This window comes from Candoia aspera, chromosome 10 (genome assembly GCF_035149785.1).
Source record: "Candoia aspera isolate rCanAsp1 chromosome 10, rCanAsp1.hap2, whole genome shotgun sequence".
Lineage (NCBI taxonomy): Eukaryota > Metazoa > Chordata > Lepidosauria > Squamata > Boidae > Candoia > Candoia aspera.
Genome location: NC_086162.1, coordinates 17,368,217 through 17,391,885, shown reverse-complemented (window position 1 = coordinate 17,391,885; position 23,669 = coordinate 17,368,217). Strand labels below are relative to the sequence as shown.

The 23,669-nt window shown below is 43.8% G+C and overlaps 1 protein-coding gene across 1 annotated transcript in view; it reads right to left on the bottom strand.

Annotated features, from left to right (window-relative positions):
* Positions 1–7,276, bottom strand: part of NPHS1 (NPHS1 adhesion molecule, nephrin) — a 28,699-nt gene extending 21,423 nt beyond the window's left edge. The window contains exons 1-6 of the mRNA XM_063312295.1: positions 7,171–7,276; positions 6,268–6,471; positions 4,960–5,082; positions 3,756–3,887; positions 1,956–2,037; positions 1,187–1,290 (exon numbers count right to left, since the gene is read on the bottom strand). Coding sequence (XP_063168365.1) covers positions 1,187–1,290; positions 1,956–2,037; positions 3,756–3,887; positions 4,960–5,082; positions 6,268–6,471; positions 7,171–7,234 — 709 coding nt within the window. The 5' untranslated portion in view covers positions 7,235–7,276. The remainder of the gene's footprint in view (positions 1–1,186; positions 1,291–1,955; positions 2,038–3,755; positions 3,888–4,959; positions 5,083–6,267; positions 6,472–7,170) is intronic.
* Positions 7,277–23,669: the final 16,393 nt, after the last annotated feature.

The window sequence follows — 23,669 nt, the reverse complement described above, 5'->3', positions numbered from 1 at the left end:
GTATTGTGTTGTTCTGTAAACAGAATCAATATAAATGTTGAATTTCAAGGTTTGTTGTGAACCTGGAGATCTGCTTTACTGCACTGGTAGGATACTTACCAATGAATTTACAAACATCAAAATAACAATATAAAAAATTGATGGGATGGGAGAGTTAGCTGAAGCTCTGAACAGCAGATGCTGATCCACATACCAAATTATATGCTCCCACCTCCAGGCATAAAGGCCCCTGGTCAGGCAATTTGCAGGCTCTTCAAACAGGGGTGGGCAACATATAAATCACATACAGCCCCTAAGCTCATTTTTATAGACTCTTGGGCATTCCAGGATCAAGCCACCTAAATTGAATAGCAAATTCCTAGCACGGCCATCAGCACAATTTCAATAGAAGGTAGATAGCTAAGGTTGAGCTATTGGGATCCAGGTGCTCTCTGAGCTTGGTTGTGGTCTTGCAGATGTTTCAGCACCAGGCTAGGTAACATCAGCAGTGTGAGGGACTAATGATGGGACCTAGCCTGGTAATAAAATATCTGCAAGACCACAACCAAGCTCAGAGAGCACCAAGAACCCAGCACATCAACACCATTCCCCACCAAATTTGGTAGCAGAAACAAAAACAGGTGCTAAGCCACTGGATATGCTTCCCACCCTCTAAAAATTCTGCAGAACATCCACTTGTGCCATTCCCATCCTTCCCTGCCCATTGTGCCCAGGGCAACAAAAAAATAAAAAAAAAAACCTCATGGTTTAATCTGCTACAAAAAGATGGCCAGCCCCTCTTTTAAAAGTATGTCCACTTAAGTTGACCAACCAAACATTAAAGGTTCAGCCAGTGTTAGTCATTTTCATGGCATACAGACCTTCTCTGGTTTTAAGAAAGGTCTCAAAAACCCATTCATTATCTTAATTATTCCCTAGGTCTATCTTGTCCATTTACTCTCCTTAGATGGCATTTCTTGTTCCTGCCCCTTTTCATTACATTTACTCTGGGTGATCTCTCTCCCTTCTGTCTCCACCTTCCATTCTCCTCCTCCTCCTCCTCCTCCTTTCTCCCCAGCCCACTTCTTTTTGTGTTTGTTCTTTATTAACACTGTAATAAGAGTTGCCTTGAGCACTTGTGCAGTTATTTTGATGACACTACCTTAATCCTGGTAAAATGCCTGACGAAGCATTCCAAAGGACTTACACAGGATGTTCATGGTGAAACTGACAATGACTGGTATTAAAGTCACCGGGTTTGCAGCTCTGCAGGTCAACAGTTGCTTGTTGTCTGAACTCTGGGGGGTGATCCTGGAAGAAAACATTAAAATAGTTGTGGGGTGTCAAGCCCATGAAGCTGGGAAAGATCAGGGGCCCACACAGATTTCAGTAAAGGGTCTTTAATGCTAGGGTAGAGGTAATTACAGAATCTTGGAAACTGTCATAGGAATTGCCTGCCCTCATTTGTAGTGCGTTAATTAAAGAAGAAATTATTTGAATGATTTGTGACGCTTCATCCCAGGTTTCTCTCCACCTAGACTGAGTTGCCATTTATTTCATAAGCACCAATGGGCTCACCTTTTACCTCCTGATTGTTTATTTCTACTCTCCCTTACAATCCTTTCCCACCTTCTCTACAATTTTTCACGGGGAGGTTTTCAGCATTAGTATTACAAGAGTAGGCCTGAACTGATGTGTTCTGACCAGGACTTTTTGTATACCCCTTTCTTCTAAATGTCTTATTTCCATTTTGCAGCAGAATAGTGAGCTTCAAGTGAGGGTTGCTTTCACAAAGACCCATCATGAAATTCATGGCAAGCTTGAGACACAAATTTAGATCTCCTGGTTCTCAGCCAACATGCTTTTCACTAGACCACTAGGCTTAAAATCCTGAGTTGTCACCAACCAGGTAAGAAAAATAAAAATAGATATGCTAGCTATGTTCTCCTTAGAACCCTCTTTCGGGCTTTTATTACCTCAGCATGGCCTCGGTGCTGAAGAGGTTGTCTGCAGAACCAGGTTGAATAGCAGATGTCACATCTGCCAGTTCTTTGTCAACTGGATTAAAAAAGAAAATAGGTAATAAGACTCCAGATTACGCACATTAATGGCTACAGATGTGTGAATACAGCTTCTATTGGCCTGGTGCCCTCCAATTGTGCTAGAGTAACTCCTACAATTCTTAGGAAGTTGATCTGAGGGCCATCAAGCCATTTCCTGAATGGTCATTTCATCTGCAAGGAAATAATTTGAAAAGAAGGTTTGGAAATTCTATACAGAAATATCTATTGTCAGTTTTAAATAAGGATAGAGAAGCTGGGTAACATACTAAATACCCAACTTGGGCTAACAAAACAGAATTGTCACATTCGTGTAACATTCAATGCCCAAACAAACCATGTTTTGGCTTAACACGTCCCATGTTACTCTAACACGCTCAGACAATAGTTGGGTTCCCACAACACCTTGTTGTTATTTAATCACTCAGCCACTTCCAACCTTTTGTGACCTGATGGACATCATCTCTCCAGGATTGGCTGTCAGTAACTGCTTCTTTGAGTCCTTGTAAGCTCCTGCCTGTGTCATCAGAAATAGTATCTAGCCACCTTGTTTTCTATTGGTCTCTTTTCCAATTGCCTTTGATTTTTCCAAGCATCAGAGTCTTCCCCAATGACTCCTGCATTCTCATTTGGTGTCCAAAATATCTAAACTGTAGCTTCATTATTAGCACATCCAGTGATATGCTGGGTTTTACCTCATCTAGTATTCAATTATTTCGCTCAAGATGTTGAACCGCAAGTAATCCAACCTCATTTTAGTCTAAGCCACATATTATATGAACTGAGCCACAGAATGTGAGCGAAGGAGATTGGGGGGTGGGGGTGGGGATTAGTGGATGGAGTTAGCTAAAATTGGAAATACAGCCATGGGTAAATTGCTCACACTGCTTTGTGAGATATCTTCTGCCTTGCAATGTTTCTTTGCCTCTGTCTATTTGGCCTGTGGAAGATGGCTTTGATTCATCTCAGTGTGGCATTTTCCACAGTAGAGGCAATGCAAGTCTCCTCAGTGGGGCAGGGAGGCGATGCATTTGCCTCAACAAGACAAGTTAGGTTGTCTCAAAGCCTCAACAGGCAGGTCCAAATTGCTGGAAGAGTCAGAAGTCTCTTCTGATGCTTCCAGTAGCTGCCTGGATGCTGCCTCCAGCAGCTGGGGCTGATGGAAGCAGGAGTCACAGCAGCAACCCAATTGCTTTGCTCTGCTGTCAGAAGCAAGCGGTTGCACTGTTTTGCAAAGCCATTTCCAGGGGCTGTGGTGCTCATGCCTTCTCCAAATGAAGCATCTCCTTTTGCTTATGTTCTGTTCATATCAGGTACAAAGATGTCTAAGGAGAATGTTGAAAGGATTCCAGGACAACATTCAGAGGAACGAGATCGCCAGTTTGTTCTTCAGAGGTCTTTCCATGGTGCAAATCGATACCTCGGGCTTGGAATCCAGAAGTGAAAGCTTACAGTACAACTTTCCCCAGTCACAGGTTCTGCAGAGTAACTATGAATTGCTAAATCTATCTTGAACTTCTCACCCCACACAGACACAGCAGGTTCCCTTGTGTTTTGCACAAAAAGCCCATGAAAAATTTACTGAGGCTTGGTAACTTCTGCAAGATCTGCAATTCCTACTGGCTATGAAAAAATTTATATAGCTGCTGTCATGCATTCAGAAAAGGAAGGTGAGGAAAGGAAATAGTTGCAGGGATGTTCAAGCTATTGGCTCACCTTTGCAGAAGGTGATCTCAGCCGGTGGCCGGGCATCTTTCACTTGGCAGCGCAGGGCATATTCGGTGCCAGCAATCCAGGTCACCGTGCTGTTAGCCTCATACTCTACAAAAAGTGGCCTTTTAGGGGGAACTGCAAGGAAAATAAGCAACATGAAGGATTGGTGTGTGATTGTTTTAAAACCCGTTTTTTAATTTTTGTTTTCTCATGGGTATGCTATCTTTGAAACCAGAGCTTTTCTAGGATGGCTTATGAGTTTCTAACTGGATCGGACCAGAGGAGAAAGGGTATCCTGCCCAATTTCTGTGGGCATTCCTACAAATCACATCCATGTAGAAACACAGAAGCGTTAATAAAGGTTAAATTAGGTTAGGTTAGATTAGATTAAAGGAGAGACAGGCAATCTTTTGGCGGCTGCAACTGTACTTTTTAAATCACTTTTTTTGGCAGCCAAGGCACAACGCTGAGGTAATGTTTGGATCTGTTCCACCTAAAGAGTAGGTGAGCATAATGTGAATAGGTGTGTTAAACCCATCAGAAATCTCACAAGTCTATTTTATTGGTCTCCTACCAAAAAGGGGTGTGTGATGTCATCCTAGCAGACTCCGGGGCAGTGAAAAGAAAAAGAGTTTGCCTGCAGGCTATTGATTGTTCATCCTGAGGGGGGCCCTTCATTTCCATATCCTTTGCTCATCTAAAAATATCCCCCCAATTAATGATGCAGAAGATTTGAATATTTTCTGGAGGAGACTGAAAAGGAGAAGGTGATGTATTGAACTGTCCGTTGTACTGAACTTATTTCTGTTGAATCCTGGAAGAGGACATTGTAGTACTGATTTGGATGGAACAGCAAAGACGCCAAAGCTCCTTAGATGCCCTCTGAAGATTGTGTTTGCTCCACAGACTTATCCACTTATTGAATTAACCAATATGCTGGCTCCTCAGAATACACTGAATGACCCATAAATTAGCTAAATACCCTGCACAACACACCAAGCCACAAAAATTAACCTAGGTTAAAATGAACCAAGCTTAGGATGTTGTGCAGATGCAGCCTGCTAGGTTTGTAACTGACCTGGTTAAGCATGTTGTCTGAATACAGGCTATTGTGTTTTCTCTTTATCTCTCATATTAACAATCATTCCTCCTATCCAGCTGAGTGCCTGAGATCTTTCTAATGTTGTGTGGCTCCAGCTAGACTTACCAAGCACTGTCAGTTGGACTCTACGGGAAATTATGCCACTACTTTTCTCTGAGGGTCCAACCTGGCATTCATACAAGGCATCATCTTCCAGCTGGCTCTTTATTACTTGCAGGTTATACATCCCTAAAGCATCAAGACACAGGGCAAATGTAAGCGTACTTGGTTCATATCAGTTCTACTCATGAGTTACACATAGCCTAGTGCTGCCCACTCAGAGTTTGGGGCAGATTCCTCTCCAATCACAACAGGGCATAATACTTCTAACTCATCCTACTGTGAAGTAAGTGATGCAAAACATATTGATTTTTAAAATGGGAGGTGAGAGGCATCAGAACATTAGTTAAGTATCTGAAATAATGGATTGCATTACTGGGACTCATTTTCTCAGTTACAAAGCAAACAGAACAATTATTTTGCAGTGTTCATAACTTCTGCATAAAGCTTAGGAAAGTCTTCCCACCCTTTTCTCACTCTCCCATCCATCTTTATTTATTTGTCATCTTTCTCTACCACCCATCTCACATGCAATGACTCTGGGCAACAATTGTCTTCCTTGAAACTCTGCTTCCCCAGAGTAACGGAAGACTAGGCAAAGATGGTTTTACAAAAACCTTCAGATCAGGGCTCTCTGCAGGGAAAGTTAAAAAAAAAAAAAAAGTCAAGAGGGTGGCTGTGATTGCTTGATCAAAGCCAGCATAGTATGACTTGAGAGCAGCACTTCTGAAGGGAGTCTTCACTCTTGACTAGTATAATCTGAGGATCTGGCTGTGCAGATATCCAAATGGTTTGCATGTTGCCTAGAGAGAGAAGAGCTTTGGGGCAGACTGTAAGCACTGAGTCAGAATGGGCTTGTTTTTTCAGGTTGCCTTGATTAAAGGCATTGGGGTGTGCCCCAGAACTTAGTCACTCATGGCTGCTGCTGAGTTGGTGGCCCAGTTAAGCAATGATTAAGCAGACTCTGAGGGGTGCAGCAAAGCTTTCGCTAGGTCCCAAATGGCCTCCAGGATTAAGGTTGTGCACGCTTGTCAAGGGAATGTCTGTCGAGCGAATCCCATGTGAACCATGCCCAAGTGTTCACAACTTTAAACTAAATAAAAATATATACTATTACTAAAATGAACTTTTAAAAAAAGGCACAAACAATAAAAAGATACAAGCAGCCAGAGGATCATAAAAAGCCTTCAACATAGCCAGGAAACAGGCTCTGTCCCATGCTGGGGGGCCCAGGCTCGAGCACAGTACAAGAGCTTTTCAGCCTTAGTTGAAACTTTTGTCTGAAGCCAGCTTGTATCCCTCCAAAGATCTCACCTTTGCTAACCTCACCCACCATGCTGTAACGGGGGAACCGAGGGATGTTCTGGTTGGGGCCCAGCAAAAGCCCATCCTTCACCCACTGCACAATGCCAGAGGGGTTTTCCACCTCACACTTCAGCAGAGCTGTCTCCCCTTCTGGGATGGTGACATTATCTGGCTCCACGCGGAAAACCTGCTGAAGCATCTCTGCTTGGCAACCTACCAGACCCGAAACATGAAGGAATCTCAGCCGTTGGGTTGCTCACTCGAAGCCAGCCAGTTCTGTTCCAAGCTCAACACAAACTATATAAGAATGTTGACATCTGAAAAGCTGAGAAAGCTTGCTTAAAGAGAAGGAAGAACGTTGGAAGAGAGAGGAAAAAAACCTACGCTCAAAAATTATTCCTTTCGTCTGACAGCTGGGGCACACTTCTACCTGCCACTATCTGAAGGGACATTTTGCTGCTGGAGAAAGATCAAAAAATTACACACGCAGGCATATACGCCTGTCCAGTGCAGACTTATATTTGCTCCTTTGCTGATCATTTTAAGGAATATTAAGTGATATAAATTTAAATAATAAATAAATATTATTTGCTGTATACACTCACACTGGTAGCCAGTTTGGTGTAATAGTTAAAGGCGCTGGACTAGAAACTGGGTGACCATGAATTCTAGTCCTGCCTTAGGCACAAAGACAACTGGGTGGCCTTGGGCCAGTCCCTCACTGTCAGCCTTAGGAAGGAGGCAAAGGTAAACTACTTCTGAAAATACTTCAGAGAAAACTGCATGGCTTTGTCACATCTGGATCTTTATATATATCAGGTGTAAATGCTTCCCCTATGCCTCTTATTGAGGCTGAAACACAGAATAGTATTCCACCCTTCTGTGGGGTTCCCTCTGCTGAACTTTGCTCACCTTCTTTGTTCAAGTCCAGGATGAAGTAGAGGAGCAGGGGAACAAGCAAGCGCCAAGACACCATGCCTACTTGCCGCTGCTCTGGAGGCAAGAAACCAGCGGTCCCAGATGTGGCAACCCTGCAAGCAGTTGTCAGGCAAGACGTGACTGAGCAAGTGGTGGACATGGGAGCAGTTGGCACACTCTGGTTGTGTTCACAGGGCATACTTCTCCAGATTTGTGCAATATATCGAAGAAGAACCAAACGGCCGGAGTTCACATAACATGATACATGAGAGAGAGAGACCCTCAGAGTTAACACAAACTAAGCTCAACTGTGAATGTAGCTGCTAAGTCTTTAACTAACCTAGCTAAGCTTGTTGTATTACGACATCCTCAGAGTGGGGAGAAATACCGCTTAGGCAGCTGTAGCGATCCCACTGGAATCTCTCAGAACAATGGCATTCTGCACCACTCTTATTTCTGAGTTATTGTTATTAATAATAAGATCAGGTAGTGTTGGGATTGCAAGCAAATAGACTTCCCAAAATCAATCTGCCTGCCTGCCTGCCTGCCTTTCATTATGACATTAAAAACACCTGATTAAATCTGAATAAATTGACAGACATTTCTGCTGCAGGTTTCGGGAGAGCAATGGGCTGTGATTCTCAGATTATGCCTTTGTTTCTTTCGGAGATGACAAGTGCACTGAGCAGTCGGAAGGGTGTAAACCTGGAGGACTGCAGAAGGCTGGAATCTATTATAGGTTCCTGTTGTCCAGAGTGGAAAGCAAATGAATCTTTACACTGTTTTAAGAACTGTATTGTCAGCTTATTTTTTTTCACCCTGCTCTTGTGTCTTAACAGCCATCTCATCCACAGAGACCTGGTGTATTCAAGCTGCAATGTGAAATGCACTTATTAAGGAATACGCCCTATTGAGCACAATGGAGCTAACTTCTGATTACTACGTATATTTAAAACTGTGCAGTAGGTTGCTACTTATTTTTACGCTGGGGAGGGGGGAACAACACTTCACCTGCTAATTTCCTTTGGATAATTCTGTATCTCAAGCAGAGGACAAGCTAGTGAAGAAGAAAAATTCAGCTCTGTCTAGAATTGCCCTTCAACTCTATATTTAAAACTGACAGTTAGCCCCGAGCTACGGAGGAAAAGAATGCATCTGCAAGGTTTGTAGCTGACCTGGTTAAGTGTGTTGCATGACAACACAGCCTCTGATTCAGCGGATAGAACCAGAGCTAAAGCTAAGAGGAGAAGACCATTTAAAAGAGGAAAGTATCAGTCGAAAACCATAATATAGTCCAGGCTTCCCCAAACTAGTGCCTTTCAAGTGCTTAGAATCATAGGATCATAGGGTTGGAAGGGACCTTGGAGGTCTTCTAGTCCAACCCCCAAAATTTGTCAGGGCTTGTCCTACAACCCCCAGAAATTTGGCCATGCCAGCTGAGAATTCTTGATATGCAGGCAAACACATCTGGAGGGCAGCTAGTTGGGGAAGACTGTACCCCAATATTCCAAGAATGACTGTCTGGAATCTTATGAACAAGAAAGGTTATAGTACAATACTACCCCCCACAAATGGTATCTAGGAGGAATCTGCTATCTTTGAGCATGGAACTATCATGGGTCTGAGTCCAACCTTTCTGATCCAGCTTGGGCCTCAGTTTTGTTCCTTCCTAGTCTTTCTAGGTGAAGGAGAATCCATAGGAAGCCTGGATGGGTGAAGCTAGTCTAAAGCCAGGAAGCATAGATTCATACATCAAGGGGAGAGGGGGGGAGAGAGAGAGACCTCTTGCTGCGTGCAAGAAATGCAGAGGTGCAACATCCCCTCCCTGGCCTCTGTTTCTGCTTAAAGATCTCAGCAAGGGAGAGACTGGTATCTCCTAAAGATCCCTGGTCATTGGATCCATTCCCAAACTTCCTCCACCATTAAGACGTTTCTCCAGCTCAAGCCAACTTCCCTGTAACTTAAGCCCAATCAAATTAGCACTACCTTTTTATGTAACTGTCTTCAGAGAGTTGAAGAGAGTTCTGTTGAGCCTTTTGATGTTCTTTGGAAGCACCATCCCATCCTTCCCTCATTCTTACCTTCTTTTGTGTGTTAGATGCTGCAAATGATTGTTCACAGCCTCTCCAGAAGTGGGATTGCCAAGTCAGTGAGATGGCTGGCATTCCAGTTCTGTCCCTCCTCCACATAGCCCTGCTGTATGATCTGCCCACTTCTTGCCCTTACACGGATGTAAGAACATTTTTTAAAAAATAAGAGATACAACCTACACCAGGACAGAAACTTTACCTTGACTGGAGCTGTTGAACTTATTTTTGCTACTCTTCAGTATAGAATAATTGTCAGCCTGTTATTTCCCTTACATATTTCCTCCTCCTCCTCCTCCTCCTCCTCCTCCTCCACCATCATCATCATCATTTTTTTTTTTGTTTTTAGTACCTTTGGAGGTTTCCTTAAATTGGAATGATCAGTTTTGCAAAGGTCCTTATCCACTTTCTTTGCACACAGAAATTCAATCCGCAAAATACGAAGGTACAATTTCCCAGTTTTTCCATGCAGAGAAAAATAATAAAAGGGATATAAACAAACAAAAGTCACAGTAAATCGTAAGATGCTTTGTCTGGGTTTGGCCTAGCCCAGTGCTAAGCTCAGCAGGTTGCATGAAACTAGATAACTGTGATGTAATTAGGAAGCCAAGGTCTAACAGATCATGACTAAGCATGATGTATACACCTAGTCACTCTTATTTTCCTTAGTGAACCTTTACCATAATAGAACTTGCAGATGTTATATCACCCAAAGCTCTTTTACATATGTATATTTTTTCTTAAGGATTGTTAAAAAGGGAGATAAAGACTAATACAAACTAATATAAAGTAAAAGAAAAAAGAAAAGAAAAGAAAAGAAAAAAAGAAATCAAAGAGAGAGCTAAAAGTCCAAGAAAGGGGGGGAAAGTAAAAGAAAAATAGAAAAGAAAGAAAAAAGATACAAAGAAGTGGCTTGTAATCTTTACAGCAGTTATAAGTACAATTATAAATTGATCTCTTACTCTATGGTTACACCATAGCTCTCTTCTTTCTATAATCTATTCTGTCTAATCATCAAAACCATAAATCATAAGTTCGTTTTTTTTCTGCCTCATGCAAAAAGTCCATAAGGGGTTTCCAGTCAGCAATAAACGTAGATAGTGTCTTTTCTCTGATCAAAGAAGTCAATTTAGCCACCTCAGCAAGTTCCATCATCTTCACCAGCTATTCCTCCGTTGTGGGTAGTGCTGAATCTTTCCACCTTTGTGCACACTATAATCTCGCTGCAGTTATCATATGCAAAAACAAAGTTCCATGACTTTTTTCCAACCATTTGCCCATCGATCCCAAAAGAAAAGCCTCTGGTCTCAATTGTATATTAATCTTTAAAATCCTCTGAATCACCAAAGCTCCTCCATGGCTGCTTATCAGCCTGATTGTTATCTCTGATAAGTAAGACTGAAAGGAATGTCCTCAGATTTGCAAAATCGAAGGTGACAGCAGAACTTGGGGAAAGAGAGAGAGAGACCTTGGTGCGTTAATTAATACCTAGTGAAGCTGTCAGGAACACACAGACACACACACACACACACACACCCTGCAAGGCAAGCAGGTTCTAGACAGCAGAGGGCAGCAGCATCACACGGACTAGGCAACAGGAAGGGGACTCAATGGAAAAGTATCTCCAGTTGGGGGCAAAGTGAAAAGTGTGACTGATTAGGGGCAAGGCCGGTTCTGCAAATATTGTCAGCACTGAAATGAGAAAGTCAGCCATGAATCGCTTTCCAAGGTCTCACCGCCAGTTACTGTATCTCTGTGCAAAGTGGAAGAGGATGCTTTGATCTAGAATCTGCCATTGGAGTGTAATTCTCCCCCCAAAAGTGATTGTTTGCAATAATAAACCACTGGCTGTGAAGAAACCCTTCTATTTCCCTGGCAGAACCTGCAGCAACTTTAAACAGCCTTTTCACCCATGTCCATTGCCGTCATTTGACGCACGCTGATGCAGACTGCCTGCACAATCAGTTTTGTGCTACAAGATGTGGGTCTGCTTCACAACCAATGTAAGTGATCTGCATTGCAGCATAGACATAATCACACGCATAATAGCGATCTGGATGGATTGCAGGAAACAGCCAGAGCGCCAGGTCATCCTGCAGTGCATCTCATTAATATGTTGGGCCATCCTCCCACTCTTCCTACCTTTCATTTCAGACCTGCAGGACACAAGTAACAGTGTGGCCTTTGGCTTGTCATCTTGGAATACTCGGCCAAGTATCTCCAGATACAACAGATTTAGCACCCTGTTGAAGGTACATGAATCTTGGCAGGTGGCCTCCAGCAGTGGATTCAACCCCAGGACACATTCTCAGCCAAACAAATACTGGTTCCTCACCCACTCACAAGACAGTACAAATAGTGTGTGTCTGAAGCACATCAAAATACTTTGTGCATGAATCAGAAATGGAGAGGGACCATAAGGATATCTAGTCCAACTTTTGAAAAGTGCAGGAAAACCAGTGTCCTCAGTTGGTGGCTGTCCAGCCTCTTAAACTCTACAGAGAAAGAGAACCCACAACCTCCATAGGCAGACTGTTCCACTCTTGTACAGAAGTTAACATCAGGAAGTTTTTCCTTATATTTAAACAAAAGCTAAGTAGCTGCCTTTTATACCTGTTATTTCTGGTCCTACTTTCTGTGGCCATGGAAAATAGTTCTTGAACATACAGTTATCATGTTTCCTTTAAGTTTTCTTTCCTTCAGACTGAACATCTCAAGTTCCTTCACCCTGTTCTCACAGGACAAGTCTTTAAGTCCCTGTATTTCAGCCTCTCTAGGTAGGCCAGGAAAGAACGCAGTGGCGCTGTGGGTTAAACTGCTGAGCTGCTGAGCTTGCCGATTGGAAGATCGGAGGTTCGAATCCGTGTGACGGGGTGAGCTCCCGTTGCTAGTCCCAGCTCCTGCCAACCTAGCAGTTCGAAAACATGCAAATGTGAGTAGATTAATAGGTACCGCTTCGGCAGGCAGGTAACGGCATTCCATGTAGTCATGCCGGCCACATGACCACGGAAGTGTCTACGGACAAACGCCGGCTCTTCAGCTTTGAAACGGAGATGAGCACTGCCCCCTAGAGTCGGACACAACTGGACTTAATGACAAGGGAAAACTTTACCTTTACCTAGGTAGGCCAGACCAGGAAATCAGCTCCACATGAAGGCTAGAACTACTTTTATTGAGATTGGCTATATAATAACAGAACCTTGCAAATCTGATTGTGCTAGACTCCTCCCCCTTCTTATAACTCAATGAATTAGGGAGGTGTCTGCCTGAGCTATTTCTGAATGGCATCTCGTTGCTCTAAACTTTAAAGACGCCTCATCCTTTTTTGCCTAGGCAATAGATCCTGCATATCTCCATCAGGGTCATCTTCCTTACTCTCTACACCAGTATTTCTCAACCTCGGCAACTTGAAGATGTGTAGACTTCAACTCCCAGAATTCCTCAGCCAGCATAGCTGGCTGGGGAATTCTGGGAGTTGAAGTCCACACATCTTCAAGTTGCCAAGGTTGAAAACCACTGCTCTACACTGTATCATGAAAAATACCATCATGGATTATATTGTTCTCAGTAACTGCTAGCCATGTCTATATATAAGCTCCAGTTTCAGAGGCAGCAAATCTCTAAATAATCAATTGGTAGAGTATATCAATTGTATATTGTTGTAAGCCACCCAGAGTCACTTGCTGAGATGGGCGGCTATAGAAATCAGATAGATAGATAGATAGATAGATAGATAGATAGATAGATAGATAGATAGATAGATAGATAGATGATAGATAGATAGATAGATAGATAGCAAAGGTAAGATGCTACTGCACATATGTCCTACTTTGGGGTTTCCAGTAAGCCCCCTGCTGTGCAAGGACCATAGCATGATGGTAGAACACCTGCTTTATATACAAAAGATCCCAGGTTCAATTCTTGACATCTTCATGTGGGGCTGGAAAATCTTTCACTGAAACTCAGGAGAGTCATTGTTAGCACAGGCAGTGGCTAGATTCATACATCACACATATCCATGGCTTTTAGACCATGGTTTCTCAAATAAGCTAGCCATGGCTAAGCCACAGTCCAGAACAACTGAGTATGCACAGCATTTTATTATTTGTTACTTGATAGGCTTATGTCCTGTCTTTCCTCCAGGAGCATAAAGCAGCATAGATAACGTTTCTTCCTTCCATTTTTCTCATAGCAACAAACCTGTGAGTTAAGCTGGGTTGAGTGAGAGTCATTGACCCAAAGTCATCCAGGAAGCTTCCATGGCTGAGGGTGAACTTGAATGTGAGTGTCCATGATCCTAGTCCAACATCCTATCTAGTACACCACACCAGCACACATGCTAATCCAGAAAAACAAATAACATACATAATGGTTGAGAATACTGTGTGAGCTCATCCTCTCTCTTTGTATGTATGTGTGCATGTGTATGTGTGCGCACGCATGCATTCCCTCCATGCTGTGAAAATAGAATTCTGATGCCCATTTTTCTCCCAGGCTGGCTTCTTGCCTGCTAGCTATTTATTGGTTTGTTATTTAACCATATTTATAAGCTGCTCCAATTCATTTGGACTGTGGGTGGCATTCAATCGTTCAAAACACAATCAAAGACAAAAGAATTAAAATAATAATGACACTCAAGGCTATCGTTCTGTTTGCAAAGTGTCTCCTGCTGGTCTTAGACTTCAGTTCAAGCCAAACCAGAGCATGGCTGTCAGGCAGGGTGCTTAATGGAGCCCCAACAGCCACATAAGGCTTATGGGCTGCCAGTTCCCAACCCAACCCTGCGCTAAAAGATGGGCTAGCACAACATGTGAATCTTGGACAGGAGAAGAGCTGCTGAGATGTCATGTCTCCAACCCTCTTTAGCAGAGTGCACCCGCCATTCCACTCTGTTCAAATACTTGCTGGCTTGCAAGCTAGATCTGTATTCAGCTCTGGCAAATTGTCCGTCACTGCGACATGAAAGGACGGTGGGAGAGGTCCAATCTATTATTGCAAGAACCCAGAGGCACCCTCGGTGTCAAGCAAAGGGGAAAGTTTTATTCCCACTCCAGTCGCTCATCACAAAGTGCCATGATTTACTCCACCCTCCAATATGTGCAATGAAACAACAGCCCTTCACAGATCATATGGGAGAAATTGAAGAGGTGTAGCCAGGGACATTTAGCGAATAGGAACTAAACCACTTTCCTGCTACTGTCGGTTATAACTTCAGAAAGAGAGAATGTTAAAAAAGAAAGAAAGAAAGAAAACCCCCTCCAGAAATCCAGGGGAAAACAATATCAGAAAACCCTGAGCTCTGCTCAAGCACGTAATTTAATCTCACCCGCTAGGGCCCTGGTTGTCCCCAAAATATGTGATATCCGTGTGACCTCCCCCTGCCAGCTGTCAAAATGTTACCTGCCTCTGCTTTGCACCAAGGCTGCACTTGCACTCAACACACCAGTGGCAAGCCCAGCAGCTGGGTTCACCACACAGTAAGCTCAATTCGTTTTCACCTTTATTAGTTTATTGAGCGTGTTCTACGAACCAAATCCTTTGGCTAGTTTATGCTTCAGTGCATCATGCAAATCCAGATAATGGATTTATTCAGAAGCTGTAGTTGAACCCAGTTCTAAAACTCCTCCTTCCTTGTACCACATATTTCTTTTGCTACCCACAAGGGAAGCACCAGCCATTAAAATTCCAAGGTACTCAAGGAAGGTGATGTATATCGTGGCTCTATTCTCCACCTCCAGTATTTTATCCTCACAACATCCCTGAAAGGTTGGCCGACTTGAGAGAGATGAGGTGAGAACCAGCCATTCTCAGGCCAGAAATGGCAGTTGTGAAAACTTCTAGCATCTGCTTGGCTTCAAGGCTACCAAAGCACCATGCCAAGCATTCACTATTATGCAGGAAGGGTGGGAAGAAAAAGCAATGGGTTTAAACCACCATGGAGACTACAGGAAGACCACAGTCCAAGCTAGGCAGTGGGCAGTGATCTGTTTTATTTGGCTTTCCAAGGAGAGCTCAGAAATGTCAAGATGGCAGCCATGCCTATAAAATCAAAACTCCATCCCCCCTTTCTCATCTGTGATGCATGTAAAAAAGAGGTGGGGCTTCAATCACATGGTCTCAGTGGCCTTCTCAATCTTTTTTAACACCCGCTCCCTAACAGATCTGCCTTTGATCATATTTGCAATCCAGGTTCCTAACTAGCTGAGAGTGTCCTTGAGAAGTCTCCCAAGTCTTGGTCAGAGGAGCTGGACAGGTAAGCTCTGGGGGTGAGTAGAAGGTAGAAGATGGGTTGGCCCAATCTACAGGAAGGAGAGGGAACAGGGAATGGCCTTGAAGGACAGGAGAAGAGCCACCACCAAGGCAATGGTCAGATAAAATGGGCCTAGAATGTAATGTGAGTAAATGGCTCTGACAAGCTCCTCCCTAGCCCTCACAAAGAGAAAAGAAGGGAGGGGGAAGCGCATTCAGACTTGCAAGATTCTGTTACTATAGCTGTACAATCAAAGTAGTCCTGACCTACATGGCATTGGTTTCCTAGCCTGGTCTACCTTGCAGGGATGACACACTATGGCCACCAAGCACATTTGGAATCCTGAGAGTATGTGGTGGATAGAACAAATGGCATCTGATGGGCATGACCAGACCCAGAAGACTCCCCTACTAGGAGGCTGAAAGAAAAGTAACTCACCAGAGAAGCTGAAGCAGTACTCCCATCCTAAAAGAGAGGTAAGAGTGTTTCTAGATTTTTAATTAAGTCTGGCGGCAAATGGCGCCCAAGGATGGACCCACGAGCATCACCTTGGCGATCCCAACGTTCCACCACGCTGGCTCTGTTTCTTGGTCGTAGTGGAACAGACCTGAAAGATTTCTGACCCGGCAAGGCACACACAAGCATTTAATTGTGTTTTGTGGTCTGCCAGATGCTTGAAGACGACTCCCCATCCCCTGCTGCAGTTTTTGCAATCCCACCAAGCACCAAAACTCAGCAGTTTATTAACCTCAAGTGAGCCATTGTCATGGCTGGTGAGCTGCATTCCGCTTACACACACACACACACACACACACACACACACACAGAGTTTCACAGAGATGTGGTTGTAGACCAGGAATTGCTCTTTCCTGTCATTCAAGAAGAAAACTTTTGATGGAAAAATCCAGATTATTTGTTCATTTTCCTGAGTGGATGTAGTGAAACAAAACTAATGCCACAGCAGGTGTTTCTTTGCAGAATTAATGGGTGATTATTAATTTCTGCACTCCTATATGTCTTCTAATTCTGTTTCTAAACAGTTTGCATCTCATCTTTGTTCTGAGAACCACGCGGGGAGCCTGTGAGAGAAAAGGGAGAAAAGTTGCATTTATTCAACACATTTAATTGAGTCCCTTAGACTTACCAAGTTTGGCTAGTCCTAACCTTGCTTGGATTTTTTTGTGGCTTGGTATGTCTTGCAAATCAAGCCCAGTGGTTAGTGCACAACTTAATTTATTATGTGAACTCAGCAAATGGGTTGATTCAGTAATCAGGTCAAGTGTGCTATCCAGTGGATGCAGCCAGAGGGAAAAATCACTTTCCTCAATCTCCTAGTACATACTGCTCATCTCTGGGCTGGCATTTGATTTGAACCCTCTCTGCTCATCAGCTAGACCAGGGTTTCTCAACCAGGGTTCCGTGGCACCCTAAGGTTCCATGAGAGGCCCCAAGGGGTTCCCTGGGAGATCACGATTTATTTAAAAAATTATTTCAAATATGGGCAACTTCACACAAAAGAGGTCAGTTTCATTCTTTATTTTTAGTTTAAGAAAACTGTTCATGCATATATACAGGCCTACCCATGAAACGAATATAATAATTTGGTAGCTTTGGGCCTATATTTGAGCCTGAATACGCAGAGGTTCCCTGAGGCCGGAAAAATATTTCAAGGGTTCCTCCAGGGTCAAAAGGTGGAGAAAGGCTGAGCTAGACCCATGATGAATACATCTCTTCCTCAGCTTCTTCCTGAAAAGCATCATGGTAGATTTGGGAACCGTGCCTATACAGTCACCCAAGGCAGCCAGAGCACCGCACCTCCTAGGCTTAATCTACTTCTTCAGGACAGTGAGACACCAAAGCACTGTGTGACTTGGAGGGATTGTACTTTTACGAGGTTGTGGGGGCCTCCATAGTTAACCGTGGGATTGGGGGAGGAGAAGTAATAAGGCCTATGGCTGGTCTTCTGCCCTTGGGACTGGGAGTAGAAAGAAAGAGTGGGAGTGGGTTGATGAATTATCTATAGAACTCGTTGTTGGTTAATTTAGATAACACTCTGTGGCTTCCCAGCCCAGTCTTGCTTAGACCAACACATAAAGAAGCTTTGCTTTATTCAATTGCTGCAAGAAGCATCTTGCAACATCCTACTGCGAAGTTAGGTAATCAGCAGGCCACATTTACTCCCCCAGTACTGCCAGAATTTCAAATGCATCATTGAAATTCAGTGGGACATTTTTTGCAGATTTTTTTTTCTTGTGATGGCAATAAGGCGCATAATAGAGCTGGTTTGGGTGACAGGCTGACTTTGAATTAGACTATTTTCTGGTTTCACAAGATACTGAATTATAAAAGAACCAAACAAGCTGATTTTACACCATATTCTGGGCTGCAAAAAGCCTCAGTGAGGTTAACAACGTTAGCAAGTTGTGTGAAACACATCTGCTGTTGAATCTAACTGACCTGGTTAAGAATGTCGTGTGAACATACCCACTGAATCATAAACTAACCAAACAGTCTTGGGTTGTAAATCATACTAAACCATACTAACCAAGAGTATCAGTTCAGATTAGTCTTTTCACTGAGATCTTAGACCAGTACAGTAACCAGGATTAAAATTCACAGTATGCTATACAAAAGCAATTGCTTTATCCTTGACTGACTTCATTGACTGAAATGTGTGTTGCAAACCCAGCCTGGGAGTGTTAACTCTCCAATCCGATTTAGGTGATCCTTTTCCTTAAATCTCCCCCAGTCTCCACCCCCAAACCCCAACTTAACGAAAGACTCACACTGGCAAACCCATTCCTCCAGACCCATCACTACAACCTCTACAAACTTGTAAAAGCTGAATTAAAAAAAAAAAAGAGGCTCCCTCCGCCCCCCAGCTACAAAAAAGTTTTGTACCCCAGGCCTTCTGGATGGGAAATGCAACTCCTTGCAGGCTCATCACTCATAACAGTCCCCTTCTTTCTCACTTGAAGGGCTGCATCCAGTCAATTCTGACTTCTCGTTCACGGGCGGTACATGGATTTGAAGCGGTTCGCAGCTTCTAAGAGTTGTGTGTGCGGGTATGGAGAGGAGACACTCTACCCCCCAGAACCCCTCCCTCCTAGTCTTGGCCCCAGAAGAGGAGTCCTGCCCTTTGCTCACACAGTTCACCCTGTGCTGTGCCAGGCGCCACCCGGCAGAGGGTAGCAAGCAACAGGCTCCCCAACCGGCTGTCAGCTGGGCGTGCACACCGCTGAGCATAATGGAGCGGCATATGCCCTTGCAAGCCGCTGAGGGTCTAATCCGCAAACAGAGAAAGGTTTACAGCCTTGCCAGTTTAAAGCTTCTGACCGTGTGAAAATCCCACTCAGTCACAGATGGGGATCGCCACGAAGGCGGCCGGCACATCCTGCACCAGAAGATCACACTCCGCTAAGGTTGCAGCCGGGCGACCCAGACCCTCCCTCCCCCTCTCAACGATAGCCAAAGCCACATCTATAAAGCAGCTATAAAACATCTGTTTTACTTTAAAGGGAAGCAAGATCAATAGCTGAACTGTAGTCCTATGCCCATCAGTCCTTATCTCAGGAACAGGGTGCTAATTGTTTGGGGGTGTTTCAAAGACACACAAAAACATGTGCATCTTTCCTGTCTCGGCTCCCCAAATGTTGAAAGTTCATTTGCTCAGTTTTGCCCTGTATTTGTTCTGCTGCTCTTCCCTACCACCGCCACCCCCCGCTCTCCTCCCCCCTCTCTTTCTCACTGACACCCCCCCTTCAGACAATGCTTGAGTCTGTGTTGGTTTAACATTGCCCTTTCTTCTGTGCACACCCTGCTCCTGTTCCTCTGCTCCTTTTCAAACTAATGGAAGAGGAGTTTGTCCATTAAAGGGCTCTTAATGAGATAACAGGATTAACTGGGAAGGAACATACCCTCTACTCAGTGCCCTTGGTGAAAGAGTCCTTAGCCCCAAATTTGCTGGGATCTTGGCCAAGACGGGGCTACAGGAGTAAATGATTGGCCTTCCCAAGCATATATGATCCCCGTCGTGCTATTCCTGTTGGATTGAGAATCAGTTTTTTCACTGGGGAATTAGTAAGTGTAAAGCTGACGAGAAATCTTGCAGTTGCAATGTGGACAGTGCAGCTTGTGCTGAACAGTCCCCCACCACCACCGGATAAAGAGGGCAGCGAGCTAGGAGATGCTCTGGGGGCTAAACAAAAGCTCTAGGAGGCCTCCTGTGGCCCTCCAGTTTCCCATTCCAGAGATAATTAGAACCAGGGCTCTTCACGGTTTTAGCCTGGTGTTCTGGGACCTGCTTTTAGTACAGACCCTCTGACATTTCACCCCAGGCGTATCATTTCAGAGATAATACAGGCACATGCCTTTGAAGATGAAGTCTTTCAAGCCAGACAAGGCAGAAGGGTGGAATTCTGTAGTGCAGGACACTTCTGAAGAAAAGGTTTCACACTACATGTCGTCCTCACTTAACAACCACAGTTGGGACCAGAATTTTGGTTGCTAAGCTAAGTGGTCATTAAGCGAATCTGACCCTATTTTACAATCTTTTTTGCAGCGGTTGTTAAGCGCATCATGACAGGCATTAAGCAAACCACATGGATGTTAAGGGAATCATGTGATTCCCCATTGATTTTGTTTGCAGAAACTGGCTGGGAAGATTGAAAATGGCGATCATGTGACCCCGGGATGCTGGGACGGTCATAAATGTGAAGTGGTTGCCAAGCGTGATCAGGTGACCATGGGGACTCTGTGATGGTTGTAAGTGTGAGGACCGGTCGTAAATTGTTTTTTTCAGCAACATCTTAAGTCCAAACCATCAAATGGTTGTTAAGCGAGGACTACCTGTACAATATGCTGAGTGGTGCCCTGAATCAATTGTCTTCAATCCTCCCTGTGTATTGAGTCTCAGAATGGCTCACATAGTTCTCGGGGCTCCAGAAAGCTGGCAGAGCCACCTTCATTGCCTACATAGAGTTTCCCTTTAACTCCCCCCGCCCGCCACTCAGCCTTACCTGCCGTGCAGAGTCTCACTGCCCTCTTAATTTCCCACAATACTCCTGAGATTAATCTGGAGTGTTGTGGAAAGTTGTTAATTGTAGATTCTCAAAGCAGTAGGATTATTCCCAGTGGTATCTAGACTTGCTAACAAGCAGTGAACCTACCAGATTCTGAGCTGGCTAGGAATTGTGGAAATTGAAGTCAACTGGAATAGCTGCACTAAGTACTTGAAAACATGAGGGTGGGTAGGAGTTTCTGTCCTCCTGGTTTGGTTAAAAAATGGTTTTAGGGAGAAGTTATTAAGTACCCCATGGCTATCTATAATTACACGTCATGAAAAATTCCAGGGTGACTAGGAAGCACGTATGCACCAGACCATTATGACTTGCTCAATGAACCATGGTTAAAACAAAATGGGATCTGTGAACCAAACCTGCCAAAGTGCATCTCCAATAAAGAAACTTTCTTCAACCATTTTCAGGCATGTTGGTGTACAACTTTCACCGCATGCACTGGCTAGGGGTGATGGGATCCATAATCTAGAACAGCCTTTCTCAACCTTTTGACCCTGGAGGAACCCTTGAAATATTTTTCAGGCCTCGGGGAACCCCTGCACATTCAGGCTCAAATGTAGGCGAGAAGTCACAAAATTATTATATTCATTTCACATATAGGCCTGCATAAATGAGTGAACAGTGTTCTTAAACTAACAATAAAGAATTAAACTTACCTCTTTAATGTGAAGTTGCCCGACTTTGAAATAATTTTTTAAATAAGTCATGATCTCCTGGGGAACCCCTAGTTACCTCTCATGGAACCCTAGGGTGCCACGGAACCCTGGTTGAGAAACCCTGATCTAGAACATTTGGAGGACACGACAGTGAGGAAAATTAGATTATAATGTTAGACACAGATTGATTCAGCTCTGAGTTCATCTGCAAATCTATTGGATGAAGTTTTTGTCATTTTCTTTCTACCTAACTTATGCCTAGCCCAAAGCGGTAAACCGGAAGCCCTACAGATACTGATGAACAGCAGTTCTCTGCAACCCTTGGCAGCATGGACAATGGTGAGAGATGCTGGGAGAAATTGCATAGCAATATCAATATATATCTAATATCTTCTATCCTTGAAGAGGAGGTGGCAGTCATGGCCAGAAAGGCCTTTGCACAACTTCGTGTTGTGCGCCAGCTATGCCCTTTCCTGGAGCAAGAGGCCCTCCAAACAGTCACTCATGCCTGGTCATCTCCCATATAGACTATTGCAATGCGCTCTACATGGGGCTACCCTTGAAGAGTATCCAGAAGCTTCAACTGGTCCAGAATGCGGCCATGCAGGTAGTTATTGGTGCCTCTAGATCGGCACATGTGACACCACTCCTGCACGAGCTGCACTGGGTGCTGGTCTGTTTCCAGGTCCATTTCAAGGTGTTGGTTATCACCTTTAAAGCCCTACATGGCATGGGACCAGAGTACTTGAGGGACCATCTCATCCCCATCACATCGTCCAATCCCAGCCGGTCATGCAGAGAGGGCATGCTACGGACCCCGTCAATGAGGGAATTGCATCTAGCAGGGTCCAGGAGGAGGGCCTTCTCTGCAGTGGCGCCCGCCCATTGGAATATTCTGCCCCCGGAGGTAAGGCAGGAACCTTCACTCCCAGCATTCCGGAAGAATTTGAAAACCTGGTTCTGCTGCCTTGCCTGGGATGGGAAGGGCAACAGCCTTCCTGTGGGTGGTTGGCGCCCTAGTATTCTCCCCATTGAATGAGAGCTTTCGCCACAATGGATCTTATATCTACCTATTTATAATGATAGTTTGCATTGTAAATTAGGTTTTATGGTTTTAAATTGTTTATTTTCTTGTAAATTGCCCAGAGTCCCCCTTTGGGGGGAGATGGGCGATGACAGAAATTTGAAAAATAAATAAATAAATGTCTGCAAATTCCTCCATCCCTGATCTGGATTCCACAATTTCTTTCCAAGAAAATTCAGTCTCACTTCCTTGATAGTCACCTTCTTTTTATGAAGGCATTTTTCTTTGTAAACCTTTTTATTGTCATCCCTCTCTCTTCTGGAATAATTCAGATTTTTGTTGTTGCTGCTGTTGTTGCATGAGTCTTTTCTGCTGCTTTCTTTGAAGGTTTATGTTTAGCTTTTTGCCATCAATGCAAAGGCTTGTTTGCATGGCTAAACAACTAACTTTGTTCCGAGCCATGAAAGATAAAATGGAGCACATGTTTCTTTTGAATGCAATAACCAACCTCCACAATTATTTTGAATCTACTGCTAGGAATGTGGGAGCTGGGAGAAAGGTAATAGTGGCAGAGGAGGAGGAAGAATAATGCATAGATCTGAATCTGAAGTAGAGCCAGATTTCATGCCTTACTTTTTTCCTGATTTTTTTCCTTTTTTTTAATGGATAGAAAGTGGCTGTACTTTTGCACTCATTACCCATCTCACCAAAGCTTGAATTAATATTTCCCACATTGAGTGATCAGCTGCATTTGTGTTTGATCTCCTTATTAAAGCACAGAGAGAAATGTTTTGACTAAAGGCCATATTTCAGAATATTCTTCCTTTATACTGTGACTACTGGGTGAATAAAGATAGAGATGTTTTCCTCTAGCCCAGTGTTTCTCAACCTTGGCAACTTTAAGATGTGTGGACTTCAACTCCCACAATTCCCCAGCTCTGGGAGTTGAAGTCCATACATCTTACCATTGCTAAGGTTGAGAAACACTGCTCTAGCCAAACCCAGCCTGCACAAATCAACAACAGCACCTAGATCAGTGTTTCTCAAGCTCACCAACTTTAAGATGGGTGGACTCCAACTCCAAGAATTCCCCAGTCAGCATGCTGGGGAATTCTGGGAGTTAGAGTCCACCCATCTTAAAGTTGCTGAGTTTGAGAAACACTGCCCTAGATAATCCCTAGATGAGCCTAGAGGGGAAGTCCCACAATTCAAGTGTGAGAGTGAGCCTGTTTCTCTCAGGGAGAAACGATGGTATTATTTGAGCCAGAAAAATCTCTCCACCTCATTCTCAGTGAGTAATTTAAAAGGAGTCGTATCTCTGGACTGCTTCATAGATAAAAGAGCCAGGCTTGTGTAACAAGCAATAAAATGTGTTGTCTTTTACTTTCAGTCAATTCT